This window comes from Rousettus aegyptiacus, unplaced genomic scaffold (assembly GCF_014176215.1).
Source record: "Rousettus aegyptiacus isolate mRouAeg1 unplaced genomic scaffold, mRouAeg1.p scaffold_m13_p_2, whole genome shotgun sequence".
Lineage (NCBI taxonomy): Eukaryota > Metazoa > Chordata > Mammalia > Chiroptera > Pteropodidae > Rousettus > Rousettus aegyptiacus.
In genome coordinates this window covers 44,112,361-44,133,619 of record NW_023416295.1, presented here as the reverse complement: position 1 = coordinate 44,133,619, position 21,259 = coordinate 44,112,361, and the positions used below count along the sequence as shown (strand labels likewise).

The 21,259-nt window shown below is 39.7% G+C and overlaps 1 protein-coding gene across 1 annotated transcript; it reads right to left on the bottom strand.

Moving 5' to 3' along the window:
- Positions 1-1,514: 1,514 nt before the first annotated feature.
- On the bottom strand, positions 1,515-21,152 carry LOC107505220 (translation initiation factor IF-2). The gene is made up of 4 exons (XM_036235846.1): positions 21,064-21,152; positions 19,698-20,355; positions 15,929-16,060; positions 1,515-1,774 (listed from the first exon to the last, which is right to left on the bottom strand). Exons 1-3 carry the CDS (start codon positions 21,150-21,152, stop codon positions 15,929-15,931), a joined length of 879 nt encoding a protein of 292 aa, XP_036091739.1. The 3' UTR covers positions 1,515-1,774.
- Between the last annotated feature and the right edge of the window lie 107 nt (positions 21,153-21,259).

The following is a 21,259-nucleotide window of genomic DNA, read 5'->3' as shown; positions in this document are numbered from 1 at the left end:
AGGTGTTCTGGAAACAAACTCGCTTTTAGGGTTTGGGGAGCTGCTCGAAACACCAATAGAATTAAGGGATGAATCTTGTATTTACGGATTATGTAGCACCTTCCTTTCTCAAACAATCTTTTCCATCTTGCAGAAATTTTGAAGCTGTATGTTGATTCTGATTAAGTTAAACAGTGGTTTCACCATGTATTAAATCATACAAAATTTGAAAACAGTAGACAAAAATCACACTGGTTTGCCTCTTCATTGCCTCTGAGGGAACCGATAGTAAAAACAAGATGTCTGTGTAAAGAACTTTAATAACACAAAATCATAGCCTCATCAGAGCTCTTCCATATTTTCCATGTGCCAGCAACACCATGGGTGTTGCTCTCGAAGGGTGTCCGTTCCAGAGTTGAGATGATTAATGAGCAACTGCAATAAAGCCTAAGCCTGCTCTGCAGGGTGAAAAGCAGGGCTCCAGGGAAGTTCATGGCAGGGGTACTGCCACAGGAAGTGACATCTTCGTGGCAAATGGAAATCACGAGCTTCCTAGAAATAGGATTTTAGCTTCACTTCTTAGTACTGGGATCAGCAGACACGGATATAGAATATAACCTTCTCTTTTGTTCCACTGAAGTTAGAAACAGTTTCCCAAACTCAGGAAACCACCAAAACAGAACCACTTGCCTCAAAGCATTTGAAAGGAGATTTTCAATAATAGAGGTTACCAATTACATATTTTCTGAACAGGAGCAAAGCAGCAATCTTTTTCACTTTACTTTTTTCTCTGAGATGCTGGCATCTGCTTCTGCTCTGTTTGCTAAGGTTTTCATTAGAAAAAGTACAACACATACAACTCCTCAATGATTAAAACATACTGCCTTTTGTGAGTGATGAATTCAGACAAGCAAAGTATCTGTCTTTATTTTCCATCATAGGTGGTCATAAATCCTGCAACCTAGAAGTGATAATGTGCTTTGGCTTCATATAATTGTGCTGGCTGAAGCCCTGGATGCTCATGTCTCCAGTTTTATTGTGTTGGGACGACAGACAACTCTTCCAAGTTGCTGATGGAGATGCTGGCGGGGGCCCAGCTCTCTAGGGTGTTGATACTTGGATTGCTTTCTCTAAGGGATTGCTTTCTTCTAGCTAGTGATTTCTCTCATGTCTGTGTCCGTCCTTTGGAAGACCATGAAGAAAGGAGAAATACTTTCCCTCTTTACCACTAATTAGGGGGAGGGGGCATGTTGAGGTAGAACATTTAAAATAAATGAGTCCCCTTAAATACATATCCATTAATTCAATCACCCATTTTTTTCCTTCCTTCCTTTTCTTCCTCCTTTCCACGTGCATATATTAAATACCTTATGTGTTCTGCTCTATATTGGTGTCACGAAAGTCCTAAAGGATTTCTGTGGTCTGGCAAGGAAAAGACAAGTATAATGGAAAATTTGGGGAAGAGTGTCAGCTTTGGCAGTGTATGTGCTAGGGTAACATCAACTGCTGTAACAATAAACTTTTAAAAAATTGGCTTACATAATAAAAGTTTATTTCCCACTCAGATCAAAATCCAAAGCAGATGTTCCTTATCTGTGGGATAAAGGATTCAGGCTTCTATCTTGAGGCTCGACCTTGCTCTAGGTCTTCAAAACATTCCAGCTTTCCGAGATAATGGAGAAGGTATATCCGCTTCTTACTAATCCTCCTCCTACTCATTTTCCACTGGTGAAAACTTGTCACACGACCCCAGTGAGGCAAAGGAGACTGGGAAGTTCAGTCCCACCTAGGGCAACTGCATTTGGGAGGAAACAAAAAGGTTAGCAGACAGTTAGCCACAAGGAGAATATGAATGAATTCTTTCTGTCTCTCATTCTCTCTCTCTCTCTCTCTTTTTTTTTTTTTTTTTTTTTTTTTGGAACAAATTAATCTTTAGATGATAAGGGAACACTTAGTAGGAAAAGTCTGGTGGGAATACTTTCCAGCATAAGCTGGAAACGGCACAAGGACATTTGAAGATCTAAAGGTTGGGTTACAAGCAGATCCAAGCCCCTGTTTCTCAGATGAGAAAACACAATATCGTTTATGCTCCTCCCTGAGGAGGAAGGGGAAGGTATCATTCTCACATCCCCCATCACGGTATAATTTGTCTCATTTTCTTTTTCCCCTCTTTTTTTCTTGAAGGGATCATAAAAATTAAGTCCAAAACAAATACAATTCTTCAGATAGCAGGTTTGGTTGCCCTTTGAGATACCTAATTTACAAAGCTCCCTTTAATGGGTGCCATCTTACAGTTGGGGAAATGAGCCACTACCTTTGCAAGTCAGGTTTGTTAGCTTTTTTTTTTTTTTTTTTTTTGCCTGAATCCCTTCCATTTTCCTCACAGCCTCAGTGAGCACAGTTTCTTTTCATCATAATGTAGTGGCGGATAAAATGAAAGGAAATTTTCCTTAATTCAATAGTGAAACTTTCCAGTTGTGAAGCACTTTGAAATACAAACTAATAATAAACACGACTCTCTTTTAAAGAAGTAAGGACTGCTGTTCTCATTTTCACAGCTGAGAAGGCTGCAGTTAAGCTAGTCGGCCCCAGGCTGTGCGTCTGGTCTGCAGAAGAACTTGGAGGTACCAGCCCTGCGTTCTCTCAGGGTGGCATGTGGCCTCTTTCGGGAATAATCAGTTTTTATATGGGTTGTAGTTAATAGTGACTTCATCAACGACTCCACAGTGCCTTTGGCGCTGGCTATGCAATTAGTAACGTTCTTGTCACAAACCATGAGTGACCCACTAAAGAGAATAGAGAAAAAGCAACTCACTGGATGGCCCTGTATCACCTTCTAGAGACTGAAGAAATCTTTTGCAATCATCAGCACTGTGCTAAACTGAGAAGCAGAAAGATGAGAAGGATTTGTTTATATCTTCATGGAACTAAGACCTTGAGGCCAAAGTTATTATTGCCATTGCATAGAGAAAGAAATTGAGACCTAGAGCCTGCTGCCTTCCCAAGGATGAATCATTAGCAGGACTTTCATTCTAATATCATTCTTTTGTCTTGGCTCACACAATGATAACACACTGTATACAAATAGTACTGAGACTATTGCAATAAGAAAAAAAGGTCATAAGTGAAATTACGTGTGAAGGTTTGCCAGGACCACACCTTTTGTGATGGAATCAATGGTTCCAAGTTGTATCACAGATGAAAAATCACAAACTGGCCCCTGTGGTAATGAAATCTATAAGCAACTTGTGAGGTCCCAGACGCTCTGACTGCACCCACAATTCAAACATTTATATTTTGAAGATTCTATCATAGTTTGGTTATGAGGTAAGGGTCTGTCATTATCAACTGCTGGCTGTCAAGCATGAGAGAAATAACTGAGACATAGCATAGATCTTGGTAGAATCTTTGTTTCTGCCTTCTTGGGTATACTATTTATATAAGTGATGGAATTAATAATCATAAATAAGCCCAGCCAGGACACTTTGGGTTCATTTTCATTTGTGACCACAGTGAGATTTGATATTATCAAACTACACTATTCGATATGAGAGCCATGAGCCACACGTGGCTACTACGGATTAAAATGTGTTCTAAGTGTAATATACACATTGGATTTTGAAATCTTAATGTGAAAACAAGATTGCAAAATACCTCATTTTTATATTGATTACATGTTGAAATATTGATATTCTGGATATACTGGATTAAACACAACATATTATTAAAATTTAATTTCACCTGTATTTACTTTTATAATGTGGTTACTAGAAAATTTAAAATTCCATATGTGGATCACAACGTTCTATGGAAAGTGCTTTTACAGAATTCTAGCTTTTTAAGAGTCTCCTAGGTATGAAAGCTTATTTGACCACTGAGTCCTCCAGACCACCCAAATTCTCTGCTGTTAGCAACAGCTTCCTTTAGAATCAACAGGCAGATATCAATGTTCGAGCAAAAGAATGTGTCTTGACTTTCTAATTTGCTTTTATTATTTTATTTGCTAATATTAGAACAGATCCGAACAGAAAGCTTCTCACACCTCTCTCCTTGGCTAACTCCTACATGTCCTTCAAGACGTACTCCACATCACTGCCCTTGGAAGCCCGCCCTCCCTCCCCGCTCCCTGTAGCCTGGGAACGAGTTAGGTGCCCCTGCTCTGTGCCTCTGTGCCAGACCGTCATCACTGGCTTGTCTCTGTCCCCTTTTCTGTACATTCATTAAGGTCAGAGATTGTCTTTCATTTTTATATTTCTAGTATCTAGCATAGTTTCTGGAAACATTACCCAAATATTTATTAAATAATTGCTTAATTGAAGAACGAATAAAAAGAATTCATTAGTTGACATTGTTATGTTAGAATTATTGGAAATAGTAGCTTACATTTGATTGGCACTTCACAAAAGTTATGTTTGCTGATCCTCACAGAAGTATTTGGGGGGAAAATCCTTCCTCACTAGAATCATCACACTTTATTAACCACAATTCTTCATAATGGCTCCCCTCTCAAGTGAGGAGTGCCCTGATAATATTGATAAAATCAGATTGCTGTGTGAAAATTAAAAAGTTACAGTTTATTTGTATATCATAACTCTACTAAGCTGATGGCAGAGAAGATATGAGCAATATGCATAAGGTATGCATTGGGAGTTGAGAAGGTGCCCACAGAAAAACAAGTCTTTTGTGTTTTTTGGGGTATCATATAATTTATTATCCAAATTCAGCAATTTGAGAGTTAATGGGAGTGATATAATATTTATTCTGGCACAAAACATAAACTGGCCTGCTAAGGACAAATCAGGATATATATTCACCTTAGTTATATTACATAAGAACCATTTTTCAAGTGACCTGTGTATGGTACAGATATGATGAATGAGCTGTCCCCACATGTTGATGGGAGAGAAGGGGCTCCCGTTCTGAGTGGAAGGGCCGAGAGGTGAGGCCGGGAGTCCAAGATTCTGACTGTCTCTCCCAATGGCCCAACTACAGCACTGTTTTGAGTGGATGAAACTTTTCGGCAGGCCTTCTCTAGATGGGGCAACTGCATGGAAACAGAAGTCCTATCACCTGCTCTTCAGCTCACAAACCCAGGACACTGCTTGGAAGGAGCTGTCCTGTTAGTTGTGGGGAGATGGCTTCCTTGACAACTGCTCAAGGAGCCAGCAACTTCCTTGTGCCTTCTATGCTCCTGGTCAAAGAAGCTGGAAACAGGGATGAGCTCTAGTCAATATCTCGTATCTCTTTGTCACTGTTTTCAATTTGTTCCTACCAGCCTTGGAGAAAAACTAAAAGCTATGTTATAAGTGCTTTCAATTAAAACCACCGCATACACAATTACTATCTTCCTTTGAGAGATAAAGAAATTGAGGCTCAGCAATTTTTAGAGATCTGCCCAGCGCGAGAATCACAGAGGAGATTTCCAAGGCCCAGTCTGGGGCACTTCCCACTGCAACACACTGCTTCATGGAAACACCCCACGAAGACTGCACTGCTTTAATTTAATTTAAAGATAAGCTCGAGTCTTCCTAAAGAAGCAAAGTATGATGTTCACTCTGTCTCCTGCCTATAGCTACCTCTCACCGTCTCTTAGGTGGGCTCTCTTTGGGTAAATGTGACGGTGTACCTAGTAACCGCAGCAAGTCTAGTGAGAGCTTGGTGGACACCGACCAGCATTATTTTTCATTCAAAATCTCCTTTAGGGTGATATCTGTGCACCTGAAGTGCCCATTCAAGATCAACAAATGGCTGAAGACAGATTTTCCAGCCAGAGGAAAGACTTATTACCTTACCATCAGTCTAATGAAAACAGAGGTGAAATACCAACCTGCGCTAGATAAACAGCACACCACACCATCCATCACACTCAGCCACACTGAGCAGAACACCCTAACCAATTTCACCTGACTTTCCTGCTTTACTCAGATGAGTATTCACAGCATCAGAAAACTGGGACCTTTTCCCACTGTCTTTTTTGTCAGAATAAAGACCTGGACAGGAATCCTTCAGGCGACCTCTTCTCCCAGTTTAAATTCCCTTTTCTCCATAGCCATAGACAGGAAGAGCTTCTGAGGAGCCCACTTCTTACCTATGTGCTCTACGCTGGTGTTGTCTTCCAGGGTGTAGTTTCTGCTATTGGGTCTACTCAGTACTTCCAACCAACCAGCTGATAATTAGCATATCCATTCATTCAGCATGAGTGCCTGCCTACTCTAAGAGACACTCTAGGAACTCACGGTCTAGGAGAAAGGGTAGAAATCTTGCAATGTATAGACATTCTTTTGTTTTTACATATGTCTCTCATTTTGTCTTAACAATATTATGTGAGGTAGAAAAAGCATTATTACACTCATTTTCAAGAATAGGAAGGTATGGGGGTAGCGAGTGGGTGAAATGGGTGAAGGGGGTCAAAAGGTACAAATTTCCAGATGTAAAATAAATGAGTCATGGGGATGTAATGTACAGCATGGTGACTATAGTTAATAATACTGCGTTGTATATTTGAAAACTGCTGAGAGTAGATCTCAAAAGTCCTTATCACAAGAAAAAAAAATGTGTGCTGAGGGATGTTAACTAGATTTATTGTGGTGATAAATTAACGATATATACATATACCAAATCACTATGATGTAGATCTGAAACTAATATAATGTTATATGTCAATTATAGCTTAATAAAAAAGAGAAGCTATGACTTAGATACATGGTGTCACCCAAAGTGAGAGGTAGAAGAAAATGAGAACTCTGAATATTTTTTTGAATGTGTAAGCAGACTTCAGTTTACCAACCCCAGCTCAGTGACTTCCCCCCATTATATGAGACTTCTTTGATTATGCCATCAGACTTCCTCTTTTCTTCCAGAAATTTAAAAATCACCTTTCAGGAAAAAAAAAAAATCCATTACAGCCTTCTTTGACCAGGTAACGATGTTGCCATCACAGACCCACAAACAGGGAGTAAACTTCTTAAAGCAGGGACTAAATTTACATTCTCTGGGTTTTGCAAGATGAGTCACGCCTGAGTGACAGCTATGAATCCTTGACTCTGTCTTTGCAATGGTAAATGAAAGACGGCAACATGCATTTTGTTAGCAATGGTCTTTTGATGAACATGTTCAAAGAGCGCTAGCACATTGTAAAATCATGTTGTCTGTTGATCTCTGAAATAAGGATTAATAATAGAAATGAAATTTATTATTAAATACATTCATGGAATGCTTATGGTTTTACAAGAACTAAGCATATGCTATTTGGTTTAATACAGCAATCCCATGTTTTAGTAAGCCCAATATACAAATGAAGAAATAGGGGCATAGAGCCTGGCTTACGATTATACATTTAATAAGCAGCAAAGCTATGATTTGTCTTTTATCTTTTACCTAAGTCTTTTTAGGATATTCAGAGACGGTCATCCCCTAGTTAACTCATAAGAAATTGACAGGTGAGAACGCTGACTATCCATATGGAGGCTATCGCTTTCCAGAGTGCAGGATACCTTTTCTCCTATCCATGGCAATGCCTTCCTGGTATCACATCATCTGAGAAGCTGTGTCATTATTCAGAAATCTGAAAAGAGAAAGTGAATGGTATTGAAAGATGGTCCATGCAGACCATGGTAAGGACAGATGACACTTCAAATCACACACACACACACACACACACACACACACACACACACACTATCTCTAATGACTGGAGTGATTCCCCTCCTCGCCCCCATCCTCCTCTCTCTCTAGTGACAGTTCTAGAGAAATCACCAAATGCTGCCTCTCTGATGATCTATTTTGTGTCCTGGGCACCTCCTTTGAGGGCACATTCTTTCTTTAGGTTGGGCCATGCTGTGTTCCCAGAGTAGGTATGTTTTACAAATCAACTCCTCAGGATGCTAATGAGTATTACTTAAAGAAAAAAAAATAAGCTGGGGTTGGTGATGAACTTTAATGGTTTAAAAAAGCGTTTAAGAGAAATGCAGATATAAACAAAGTGAAACGTGCACTATGGCTATCAAAGATTGTTCCAGACGGATTCAAAAACTATTTTGCAGTATTTGTGCTCCTAAGGACTCTGGGTTAACCTCCTATTTCCTCTGAAACCACTTTTCCCAAAAGGTAACAAAACATTTTGTCTCCTTCAATAATGTATTCATTTAAGTAGCTTATTGCTCAGAGGTCAACCACTTGCCCTTTCTCCAAGCTTCTAGAGAGACATTTCACTGTCACTCCAAGTACCATCTATCATTTTTTAAATTTTATTTCCATTGCTTGTAACACTTACACTTAGTAAATGAACAAACTTTTAAGCAGTAAGTTCATTTTACTGGAAGCGTGTCTAACCATATTAGCATCTCACCTACTATGGCTGCTCCATAAAATGTCAAATGATAAGAAGAGCTGGGATTTGGGACTTTCCTTCCGTAGTTGTGAATCTTGGAAGTAATCCAGCTGTCGAGTCAAAGACAAACTTCACCTGTGCCGTTTCAGATCCATCATGTGTATGAAGTGGAAAGATAAGGTTACACACCCAGTGAGGTGCTGAAATATGGGAAATCGAAGCAACCCGAGGGCCATGTTAATTAAAGCAGAGCTCTGCCAAGCAGGGCTTATCAACAAGGGACCTGAGACTCCCCAAATGTACGTAGTTCAAGATCAAACCCAGCCAGCTCTTATCCATGGCTGAGAAGCACTTGAAGCCCCGTTTGAAGCACAACCTGAACTCTGCTGGCACCAGCCCAAATGCCTACAACAGACTTTGATCATGTAGCTCTAAGTACCATAGGATTTCAGACCAAACTGAAGCTCAAGTGCCTTCATGAACAATGACAAAAGGTGGAGATCAGAGAAAAGCAAAGAAGGCCCAAAACTTCAATCAAGTGCGGAGGAGATAACACTGTGCTGAGAAGCAGTCGGTGCCTCACACACTGTACTTTGAGCCTCCGGTCAGAACAGAGGCATGAATATTCACCTCGCAGATATTCTGTCTGTTCATTTTTCCCTCTTCTGAAGTTCTTGAGCATCCATAGCTTTGTGCATAGTGATATTTATTTCTCTAGGGACTTTATACTCTCTGTGCCATGTCATATGCTACGGCAGTCAGAAAATTTTGGTAGGGCCTACATGCTGGACGAACATTATGAAGACTGTCTGTCTTTGTTGTGTGGAGTTGAAACCAAGCCCTAGGCTTGGAAAGCTGTTCTCCTGTGAGTTTACCAGTTTCGAAAGATGTGGTGTACATCCAGCCCTTACTTCTTGCTTCTCCTGTACCTTTTTCTTAGGAGGCTCCATTCTTAGGGTCTGAACAGCTGGCAGAGAGAAGAAAAGCTGGTGCGTGGTGTGTGCTGATGAAGCGCAGGGTGAGGGGAGCCTGTCAGGCGTGCCGAGTGACATTCCGCACCGTTAGCCTGGCCCAAATGTCCTGTACACAGGGGTCTGTGTGATCCACACAAGTTAGGAACTCTGGGAAGGTGGTTCCCAAAAGGAACTCTTTCCATTTGCATCCCCTTTCTGGCATGTCTAATACTCCCTGTGCACGGAGTAGCTATGTATTTCATTAATTATGGTGCTGAGTGTTACCTGGTGAAGTAGTTACTTAAGTAGTTAATTGCTAAATATACCAGTGGTAACCAAAGAATAAGGCTGCTGAAGAACTGAATCAAAACAACAGAACGACAACTATTTTCTATGTGGTTATTATTAGATAATCATGTACTCTCCAGCCTTCTATTAAGGGGGATTCTGAAACTGATTCTCTGGTAACTGGTTACCCACTTTTGCGTTTTCATCTCCACACATGAATCTCCCACAAAGACATGAGTTGGGGCCATGTGCTCATCATGTCACATACTGTATTTTGTGTAAGACCCCTGGGGATGTTTGATTGTGTTGGTATCCTTTTACTCAACAAACTTATGATAGCTGAGCTTGAATTACTAGTATTAAGTCATTAAAATTATCATTTAAAATAGTTTTTAAAACAGAAAGGACACAGCAAGATTCTTTGGGTCTCCTCTAACATGCACATATTAAATAATAGCAAACAACAGTCCTACACCCATTTATTTATGTGCATGATTAATGCTCTTCCCTCACTGCTCTCCTCATGCTCTGACCTCGGGTCTTACCTCTCCCCCTTGCTGTCTACACTCTAGACCACTGACCTCTGTAGGCTCCTGGGGCACACCACGCCACACCTGTGCACCTGCTGTTTCCTAAGTCCAGCTGCTCTTCCCCAAGATTTGTATAGCTCATCCCTTTGCTTCCTCCAAGTCTTCATTCAGACTTCCCCATCTCAGTAAGGCCTTGCCTGGCTATCCTGCCTAAAGTTCCCCCTGTATCAGGCACTGTCTGTCTTCTTTCCAGGCTTTATTTTTCTCCCAAGCATTTATTGCTAGACTATACATATATACATATATTTTATTTTTAGCTAGTTTTAGTGTTTGTCTCCATAAATAGAATGTAAGGAAAGAGAGTTGTTTGTTTTGCTCCCTGTTGCATTAGGGCCTAACACATGGTATTTAATAGGAATTTTTGAATGAATGAATGAATGAATGAATGATTGGGGCCAGGCTCTGTGCTGGCTACTCATGATCAAGCCAATGGTTTCCCATTGCAAGACTTTATGGTCTCATGAAAAAGGCAGATATAAAGTATGTAATTAAAACAAAATGTGCTACTGCAGGGAGCTGTGAGAGTGAGTGGCAGAGGAGCCTGACCTGGTCTCTGCAGAAGTGATGCTTAACTGAGTCTTAAGCCAGAGACAAGAGAGAACATGGTGGGTTCCAGGAGGCTGAAACTGGGTGGTGAGAAATGAGAACAGTCCACAGGTGCAGTGAAGCTGGGGCAGGGGTTGTTCTGAAGGTAAGTAATCTACAGATTCAGCAATGGAGAGCCACATAGGGGTTTTAAGTGGGGAAACAACATGACCCAGAATAGTATTTTAATCAGATTTGACAGAAGACGAAAAGCTGAAATGAAGCAGACTTCAGAGTGCACAGACTGTCAAATCGGTCTGTGAGAACTGCTGACTCTGAACAAACAAAAATAGTAAGCACAGAGGGTACAAATGAAACAATTTCTTGGGATCCTTACAGTTCTAGGAACATACCGAGCTCATTCCTGCTTCAGCATTTTCACCCACCATGTTCCCCTTATTGGAAACGTTCTCTTCACCCATCCAAGGCTATCTGCCCTTCCCAAACACAGCTGCAGCCCACCTCTTCTGGAGAAACTTTCATGTGCTTTGTGTCCTCATTAAGCTCTCTTTCCTTTGATCTCCTAAAGCACTAAGGTACACACCACACACATTAGCTCTTAATGGTCTACTTTTTTGAATAACTCAATACCTTATCACCCCAAGTAGGATGTCCTCTCCTCTTAAACAAGGACCCTGCATCCCACCCTCCTTCTCTCACCCACTTAGAGAAAGGATGAGAACATATAGAAGACCCTAGTCTTCCAAGATGTACCAACTTATTTAGGCCCAGATTATTGAATACACACTGCTATTCTGCAATCATCCAATGACTGTTTAAAGAGTCACACTTTTTATATGAGGACATCTACTCATATGTAGGTCAGCAGGAAAAATCAGGGGGAAGAACTAAGCTTTGGAGTTACTATAATTTAGTCAAGTGAACTCATGATAAAAAGAAAAAAAAATGATTGGAAAGCCCTCTAAGATGGCTGGGCACTTGTAAAAAACAAATGCAAAATATCCACAAGTTAAAGGCAAATTTCAAATATAGCCCCAGATTAGGCAATTACCACAAGAATACCCAGTACGACCTGAAAACCAAAATTCAGTGAAATTTGGCTGACTTATAAATGACCACAAACCTCAGTATGGTCAGTATTAATGTCCAAAATAAAGGAGCGAAATATGCAGGAACAGCTCTATTACTGGAGTAAGATGTCATAGCATTTCTTTCTGTTGTTGTTTTGAGAATAATATGAACAGGTTCATTAATTACTTCATTCATGTGCTCTCGCAGTGTCTTCCCATCAGCTCTCAAGTACCAGTGAATGGACCAACAGAAAATCGTGTGGTACCTCTTGACTCCAGTTCAAAAAATCTCAGTATATTGCAGTAAGCTACCTCTTAGTGAAGATTCGATGATGTTTTACTGAGGCCTCATTGAGAGAGAACAATGAATGGGCTTCACAGTGCGGATCTAGATCAAACAGTTTGTCAAACTGTTTTAATATGTTCACATGTAAACGTTATCACAGGTTCTCTGTTGCCTAAACTATGCAGCAATTAGCCTAAGTTTATTTTGTTTATCAGTTACAGCATGACAGGGATGCCAATCACACAGTTCTAGTTACAGGTACGTCAGCATTTCTATTCTGGGTCCTTATATTTAAGAGTTTATAAACTAATCATGGAATGAATCTTGGCACATAAAACCACTTCCCAGAAGAATTTTTAGAAAACACAAATTAGAAAATAGTTGCACATGCTTTGCCGTTCTTACGTTAGTCACAGGCCCCAGCACGAATTAGTAAATCCTTTTCTCTTATTCGCTTTGTTTCTTTCTTTCTTTAAGGAAATTGTGGACTTCATGGCCTCGGGGTCAGTTTTTAACCCGACTTCTCTAAGTAAAAGTTATCATTTAGAGTAAAAAGAATTAAGTTCCTTTGTGTTACATAAAACTATTTTGTTAGGTTGTGATGGGAGGAGAGAAGCTTGGCTGACACTGGAACCTTGGGTTTAAGTTCAGGGCTATATTTCTGAGAATAAACGAGATGCCAGTATTATAACTGTGCATTTAGATATTCTCTCTTTCTGGAAGATCTTTAAAATTTTAGGTAATGAAAAACTGTGCGATCGAAAATTTAATTTTTTTCCCCCGTGCAACTCCAGTAACATTTACTCACTGCAAACTGTGTTCCACATGCTTTCTGAATATCAGGCCAAGCAATACACACTGCGCAGAAGCGTTACTGCCATTCTTTTGTGAATGAGGAAACCAAGGCTCAGACCAGTTAAGTAACTTGCTACAGATCACACAGAGAAGTGAGAACAAAAACCCAGGCCCATGGGCAGAGGTTAAATTTTTGGGTATTCTATATAATAATAACAGAGGCAAGTCTTCCTAAAAAGTACCAATACTTAAGTGGAACAAACTAGTTATAGTTAAATACTATATAGACTCCAAGTGGCTTTATTCTGCTTATATACAGTAAGTATTCAAATGGCAACTGTTAGGACTCTGCAGGGCTGGGCCTAAGTAAAATGTAGAAACATAGCTCCTTCATTTAGCATGCCCGTTTTTGCCCACATCGTGGAAATTCTGCAGTTTCTCTAGTCATCTTCAATTCATTAACAAAGTTTAGTATGACAGTTAAGTGAGCTTGAGGGCCGGAAGGTGGCATCCACTCAAAGCCGGCAGTGATCTCGTTTTCAAAGGGGACCGGCATCCTGGACCCTGCTGAAATTGGGCTGAGGATTAATAGTCACGTAAGCTAAACTTGTCTTCAAACAGTTGCTAGTCATTAATGAATGTGTGTTTCTTTCTTTTTCTTTTCTTTTCTTTCTTTCTTTTCTTTCTTCTTTCTTTTCTTTTTTGTTCTTTCCTCCTTCAATAAGACTTACTTTCTGAAGGTTAGTGCTTCGTTCTGTTTCTTTTGTCTGTCGGGTTGTTTTTTCGCATCCGTGTTTCTCTTCTTTTCTTCGTTTGTATTTCTTTCTTTCTTCCTTTTCTTCTTACTTCTTATTTCTTGTCTTCTCTCTCCTTCCTTCCTTCCTTCCTTCCTCTCTTTCCTTCTCTCTCTTCCTTCCTTCTTCCTTCCTTCCTTCCTTCCTTCCTTCCTTCCTTCCTTCCTTCCTTCCTTCCTTCCTTCCTTCCTATCAGATCTACTCCTAATATTTAGTAGTCAAAGTCCAATTCACCAGTTTCTCATGTTTTTCAAACATCAGTTTTCTTTCTCATGATTTGTAACTTTAATTAGAGGAGAAAGGAAGACAATAAAGAAAAAAACAAGAGGAAGAAAAGGGAGCAGGAGGAGGAAGAGAGGATATATGTTAAAGGCATTTTTAAAACAATCATTGACCAAAAAGGGATCTCAGAGACTCAAATACCCTAAATCTGTTACCATCTTTTATCTTTTTCATAGTGTATCTGTTTTTATCATAAGCCCAATAGGCAAAGCCCAAGTCAGCTTCACTATTTGGCAAGGAGCCTGCTGTAATATTGATGATATAATATCCATCATGATTATAAGTTACCCTGTTATCATTATGTGAATATTATTTTATGAACTTCAATAAGTTGCTCGAACATTTAAGATGAATGGTTTAAAAGTCTAAATTCATATTCATGACAAATATGTAGGGACATATTTTCCATAATTGTTCTTGTCCCTTAGGTAGGTAATACAGTTTATAATCATCATAAAATTTCATTCTTAATTCCTTTTATCAGAAGGAAAATATAGATAGTTACTACCTAATTAAAATACTCCTGATGCTTTTAAGGTAGACATTATGGAGGTTTTGGTGTTTCACTGAAGACAATTAAAAAAAGAAAGAGCAGCTGTGTGACTTCAAAGCGTTTTTAAGAGCTCTGAGTTTGCAGAGAGATTCAGCTGTTCAGTACTGTTTCCAACTGTCTTGTTCTTACATCATTTGTGATGCAATCCAGGAAAAATTGGAACATTTTACCCATATAAAAGGTGCAGGAGTGTGTAACTAAAGAATTTTCACTTGGTAACTATAGAATCTGTTCTGCTACTGTCACATACTTGGCTTATAGTTGCCAAGAGCAAGGACAAGGAAGATCACTAAAACCCTGAGACAAATGCATTAATCTGAGTCTCCCTTCTTGGCTAGACAGAGTGCTGCTAGCTTTGTGAGCAATGCAAGATGTGTGCCCTTTGGACGGAAGCTTTGTGAAGGTGATGTGGTTTTTTGTTTTTTGTTTTTTCAAATGATACCTATACTACTAGCTAGAAAGCCACCCAGGAGAGCAGGCTCAGTCACAATGGCTACAATTTCTTCCAGAGAAATTAGATGGGTCAAAGTGATTAATATAGCTACAAAAAGAAAATGCTGAGTCATCAAAATCACATTCTAATTCATTATGAAAGAATCACATACAGAATTTAGCTCTAAACCCCTTTGATCATGATCTTATTTGATTGTAACCTTAAACCAAAACAGAAACTATTATTTCAAAATAGATGTTGAAACAATAAAAAAATAAAATCACTTGATATAATAAAAAAAATAAACGAAATAGATATTGAAATCTATTTTAATTTCCTCCCCCCTCACTTATCAGAATATCTTAATTTTATGAACACATGAGACCAGTTCTCTGTAAAGAACCCCTCCCCCTACACTAACTTCTTAATGTTTACTTAATATTAATATTAAGGTGAAAACTCTCTTGGAGAGGGATACTGTGAAGATGGCTTATTTGTGCCCAGGCTTTCAATCAATTAGTGAACCTCTTTAAAGGAGAACAAGTTGAATCTTTGCAGTGATTAGTGGGTGATTGTGCTAAAGACAAACAGAGTCATTTATATACATGCAAAGAGCTTTCATTTGTAGTGTATGTTCGTGCTGACAAAGAAGTTTGGCACATGGCGCATTATTTGGTAAAAATACATTTGTACTTACAGCTCTTAAAAAGAATTCACAATTGTCTTTTTATTCATTTGCGAATGACATTTTCTTATTGAGTAATTTTTTTACTAGAAATATTTAGGATCTACATTGTAAAAGGTGATGAAATAGTATGCATTCTTAAGTAAGAAATACCACATTTTAAAAGCACATTTAAATGTGAGTGACTACTTCAATGGGTCTCTCCCACTATGGTACATTTGGCACCTGTTGTCTTTTGAACCAGCATGAGACTAATGCCTGAGCACTAGTTACTCCAGTTTTCAAAATCTATGAATTTTGACATAGGGCTCCTCATTATGAAAGCTTACCTCTTTATGGCTTTACCTAGGTGAGTGTGTGGCTCCGGGCTTTTCTTGTGGGCTCTGATCTAGAGGAATGAAGCCTGGAATATGGGATCTGCAGGCGCTGACTTGTAAGAAAAGTTCCACAGCTGCAGGTATCAGTGAGCTGGGAAACCTGAGCCAGGGAACATGGAGTCACTAAGTCTTTCAAAGCAGGAGCAGAGCCCCAACTTTTAAGGAGGCTATCCAAACAGGTGACAAACTGCTATACTTCAAAGACAGGAAATCCCTTCAAACGTTAAATTGTAAGGACACAAAATGACCTACATTCAGGAAAACGGGGAGCCAGTAATTCAGTGTCATGTTTGTTCCAGTTTATTGAACCGTGTTGGGTGGATATTAACTGGTTCTAAGGATTCCTACTCTAAATAGACGGCAGCTTTCTCCACCGGAAACCCAAGTTTTTAAGATCTTACTTCAAAAAGTCACTCCTGTTCAAATCAGATTGCAGTTACTGTGTACAGCCTCTCTCTGAGCTAGTTTTCATCCTTAAAATTAGCCTGGTTTAAATTACAATTATGCGGAATGCTTTAAAAACTCTATAAAAATTTTCTAATATTTTCCTGAATATCAAAACTAAGGGAAGGCATCTGCCTGCAGCACAGCCTTGGAAAATAAGCAGATGAATTGCTTTGGGTTTGAAAGACAGCCTGGATGCTTCCCAATCAAGGCAGAGGATTCCCCAATCATTTCCCTCCCCAGCCCCCACCCCCCCAGCTTAGAATGCAAAGTCTAGATGGATTTCTTGCCAATCCTCAAAAGTACATTGGGCTGTAGATGTTGCAACCATGGGAGTATAAGTACTAAATTCTTGTTCAGTTTGCTCAAAATAAAAGCAGGGCTGGCAAGAGGGATGGCTGAGGAGGACAGAGATATGGTTTATGCCATTTTCTCACTGCGGGGCCTCTGTTGATCCCCAGCATTCAGAAAAATTACTGAACAATGTGCAACAGGAAGGAAATGAGCGAGTGAAAGTCAACTCTATTCCAGAACACAAAAGTTGTCCTTCCGTGTTTACATTTTCAAAAAGCAAAAATCCAAAAAAAAAAAAAAGGATTGAAATTGGAAAATTCCTGAGGAACCAAAAACTTTATCCTACAGTCTATAGATTTACCAACTGGAGCCTCTCTGAGCAAGGTCAAAGTTAACTCTGCTGCCCTGCTCTACAAAGTAAGTCAACTTGTTTTGTATGAACAGCTATAAACTGTTTGCAAGTTTCCTAAATCAGGCACTCGGGATGAATTATGAATGGAATTAGCCAGCTTGACTTGGAATTTCCTCACTTTTACTGGTCTTTAAACAAGATTTTTATACATTCATATGTAATCAATGGGACCAACACATGAAATGGGCTTTAACATAAAACATTCTGTTTTAGAGTGATTTTGCAGTTAAGGAAACTTAAATATGAACTTCTAATGTGGAAAAAGTAGTTTTTACATACTTTTTTAAAACTGATCTGGAAAACTGATGAGCTGGTCACAAGATTTCTGTCAGAAACTGAAATTAAGTTTGTATTTTAAAATACAATTTTAAATGCTTTCTTTCTTTCATGAAGCCAATCTGCTTCTCATATCCTTATTCTTAGTCATCTTAAAAATACATAAATTTGATATCTGGTTATTGAGTTTTTAAGTTGCAGGGTAGAATAGTTTAGATATTCATAAACACAGAGCTCAATTAAATCCTTCCTTTACTGCAAAACTAACTTTAAAATTGTCATCCAAATGAGTGCTACAAGTTCATCTTCTGATTTAATTTTGGCTATTAGCTACTTTATACCTTAATATATATTCTTCCATATAAAACTTGCACTGTCTTTAATTTTCCCTTAAACTGTCCAAATTGATTTCAATAGCAGTTTGTGTGCATAAAAACTATAAGATCAGGATCAATGGCAAATTTTGGAAAGAAAAATGAACTTGGATTGTTTTTTATTCCAACATGTTCAAATTTATCCCATGTAACTATAAAAGATTAAAACAAAATCTCAACTGTTTATGCAGAAAGTAAAACACAACAAATTCTAATAATGCTTTTCTCATATAGCTAATATAACAAAATATCTGGAACATTTAAAAGAAAGGTACTAATTAAAGTACACATAAAAATGTCAAAGTGTGAAAAACAGTTGGAAAAAAATACTTTTCAGTCACTTAGAATAAATTACTTGCACATTTTAATGATCTTGTAGATTTCAGTAGTAAAATGTTTTTACAAACTTCTTGCCTTTTCAAGTACTTCAAACATATAAAGGGCTGAGAAAATTTTTTTCTTTATAATACGTTCAAAAGTATCCACTATCTTGACAGACTGTTATTATGGTAATAATTTTCTAGCATTTTTATAGAAAGAAAAATAGTCTTTGATTTTTTTTAAGGGAGAGAATAATAGTGTAAGAGATCCCTTTTAAAACATGTTTTTTTATTCATTTAAAATATATTAATTCCCAAGTTTCTTTACAAAAACCTTTGATACTACAATTTATATATACTGTATAAGTTTGGAAATCCACATCACTAAACTCTTTGAATAAGGTTGTATTAATCTTGTTTAAGTTTTTTTTAGAAATTATTTACAGCATGATATATCTTCCTGAAGAAAGTTAAAAATACTAGTCATGATGTTTTTAATAGTTATGAAAATATTTTTTCTAAAGGACCGATGAACTTCAATCTGAAATGTGAACACAGAAGAAAATAATACAAGTATAAAATTTCCTTTTGAACTTCATAAATCAATAAAGAAATGTTTATCATAAAATTTTAAATACAAAACTTGAGAGAAAATCCTATATAGCAAAATGTTTGTTTCTATATTTCTGTAAACATACGTGCTCTTCATTTTAAAAGGCAACACTGACTCACAGCATTCACGATTGCTATCTTCAGGGAATGGCTCAAAAAACGAGTCATGGACATGTCATCTGTACCCTCTCCCTAGGCAGGCAAATTGAGTAAAAGAAAATTTTATTATTTATATCCATTCCTTTTAATTCTGTTTTTATTAGATATCAAAGCCTTTGATAGAAAATGTCAAACAACATTTAAACTGATTTGTTTACTTTTTTTACTCTCATGCTCCAGGCCAAGCTATTTCAAATTCAGTACTTTGCAGGTGACAATTAAACAGGGTGTGTGTGTATATGCGCGCTCGCGTACACACACACACACACACACACACACACAGTTAAAGAACACTTTTTAAAAATATAACTTGTAACAAAAGATCTAAATCATGTGGCTATTAATTCCTACTATATTTATTTTAGACTAAAAGTGCCAAGTGAATATTGCTTATCAAAACATCCTTGGCTGCTTCATTTGCCCTGACCATGCTCTTGCCATCTGGAAAATGAAAAATATAAGGCATCCTCATCCTAGTAACCTGGAGGATCTTATGTAGTAACTTTAATTTACCTCTTCTGGGCTTTAGCAACAGGTTTACTTAAAAATATTTACTTTCTGGCAAAACATAGCTAATTCTTAAATACAGTTTAAAACTTTGGACATCCCTGAGGAAAAATGAAACCATGAAATGTGTCACTGCCCATTTCACTAACTTCTAATTAATTCGCTTCTAACACCGACTCCGCAGATTGCAGCATTTGCATCATCCTGGAACTGCAAAACAAGACGTGGCTCGCTAATTACCTCTAGCTAAAAAGCACCCATCTTTCATCGGGCACCGTCACCGACATCTTCTCCCTGGAAGAAAATGCTTTTCCGATCTCTGCACCCCTCTTTACAAACCTGAGACTTTCGGGGGGAGGGGGAGGCAAGACTTTGGTGGGAGCTGCTTCTCTTCAGTAAAGCGAGGGCTGACTGCAAAGGCTCAGGCTGCGTGTTTGAGCAATTTCCTGCCGATTCCAGATTCCACTCGGAGCAGCGTGGAGAGGAAGTCGGACTTCTTTTCCAGGCGGAGCCTCCACGTTGGTCTTTGGGGGGCCGCAGACCATGGGCCCGGGCCGGGGAGGCGCAGGGGCGCGAGTCGGCAGCCAGCCACGCCCGTACGCTCCGGTTCGCGCCCCAGGCTGGCAGCCCAGCGTGGCCAGGAAGGCTGGAGAGAGGGGTCCTGGGAACAGCAGGGCACCCTGAACCCCCGCGAAGGGGCGGAGCAGGGGTAACGCGCCCCCACAGCCGCGGGCGCCAACCCCGCGGATGCACTTGAACTCGTGGCGAGGCCAGCGACCCGCTCGCCCTGAGCGCACCGCGCCCGTGGAGGAGCGGGACGTAGGCCTTGCGCGCTCCTGGGCCTCCGTCGGCCGAGCAGCGGGGTCCCGGGTGCTGTGCTGGGCTGGGGACCCCACCCTGTCCCCCGGGGTTAACACCGCCGGGGGCAGCGCGTCCCACTCCGGGACCCCGAGTCTCCAAAAGCGGAGCCCGAGGTTCCGCCTGCGGCAAAGCTCGACTTACACATTTTCCGACTTGGAGAAAATGTCACGCGGCGGGGGCGGGGGCGGGGGCGTGGGGGGAGGAAAGAAAGAACTGTAAATATGATTTCGAGGGGGGCGAAGGCAAAGCGTAAGCGGCGCGGCCGCGAGGGCGCCGGGGCGGGGATTCCCGGTCTCGCAGCGCGCCCTAGTGGGCGCCCTTCCGCTCGCCGGCTCCCCTGCCAGGCTCGCTCCTCTCCCGGAGCTCTCATTCCAATCTGCAATATATTATTTCTTCCAAAGTATTGACAATGTGTGAGACTCCAGTAACCCCGGAGCTCTTGTCTGTAATCAGCACATTTATTCCCATTTAGGGAGAAAAATCCGAATTAAATCCCCGTGACCCAGGTTGGGTTACAGTGTCATTTTCCCTGGATCCTCTTTTAAATCCACTCCACACTGCTTCTCTGTCTATTACATGCTAATTTAATTTTACTGTGGACGATATTTTCAGCATTTGCTGAGGACAGTAAATTTTGTAGTTTATGTTATTTCACTTTTTATGACTTTTTAACACTTAATAAAATTTTATTAGAGCACTTTTGTGTTTACAAGGCCACAAAACTCTTGGCAGGTTGTCAGAAGTCCTTTTTATTATGATCCTACTGATATACTGCGAGTAATGAAATAATCATGTCCAGAAATGTATCAAAGGCCAGAGGGATTATCCCACTTAATAGCTCCACAGATGCGCCCAGAAGAATGCGGACACGCGGCAGTCCCGGCTGGGAGGCTGAGGGAGGAAGGAGGCAGCCCCCGCTTCTTTCTTTACCATTTCGGTTGTTTTCCTAAAAGGCTACATGCAGGGTCATGTGACTTTCCGCGGTATCAATAAAAAAAAAATATTCTATTGCAAAATGTGCTTTTCTTTTTATTCTCCTT

What these genes read in the sequence shown, in the direction of transcription:
- LOC107505220 (XM_036235846.1), bottom strand. Translation starts at nt 21,152, where the DNA reads ATGGTAAAGAAAGAAGCGGGGGCTGCCTCCTTCCTCCCTCAGCCTCCC. An exon ending in GCATTCTTCTGGGCGCATCT is followed by an intron (nt 20,356 to 21,063) that starts GTGGAGCTATTA and finishes AAAATGTGTAAG; the next exon opens with TCGAGCTTTGCCGCAGGCGG. An exon ending in CCTCCCCCCGAAAGTCTCAG is followed by an intron (nt 16,061 to 19,697) that starts GTTTGTAAAGAG and finishes TCCCTGGCTCAG; the next exon opens with GTTTCCCAGCTCACTGATAC.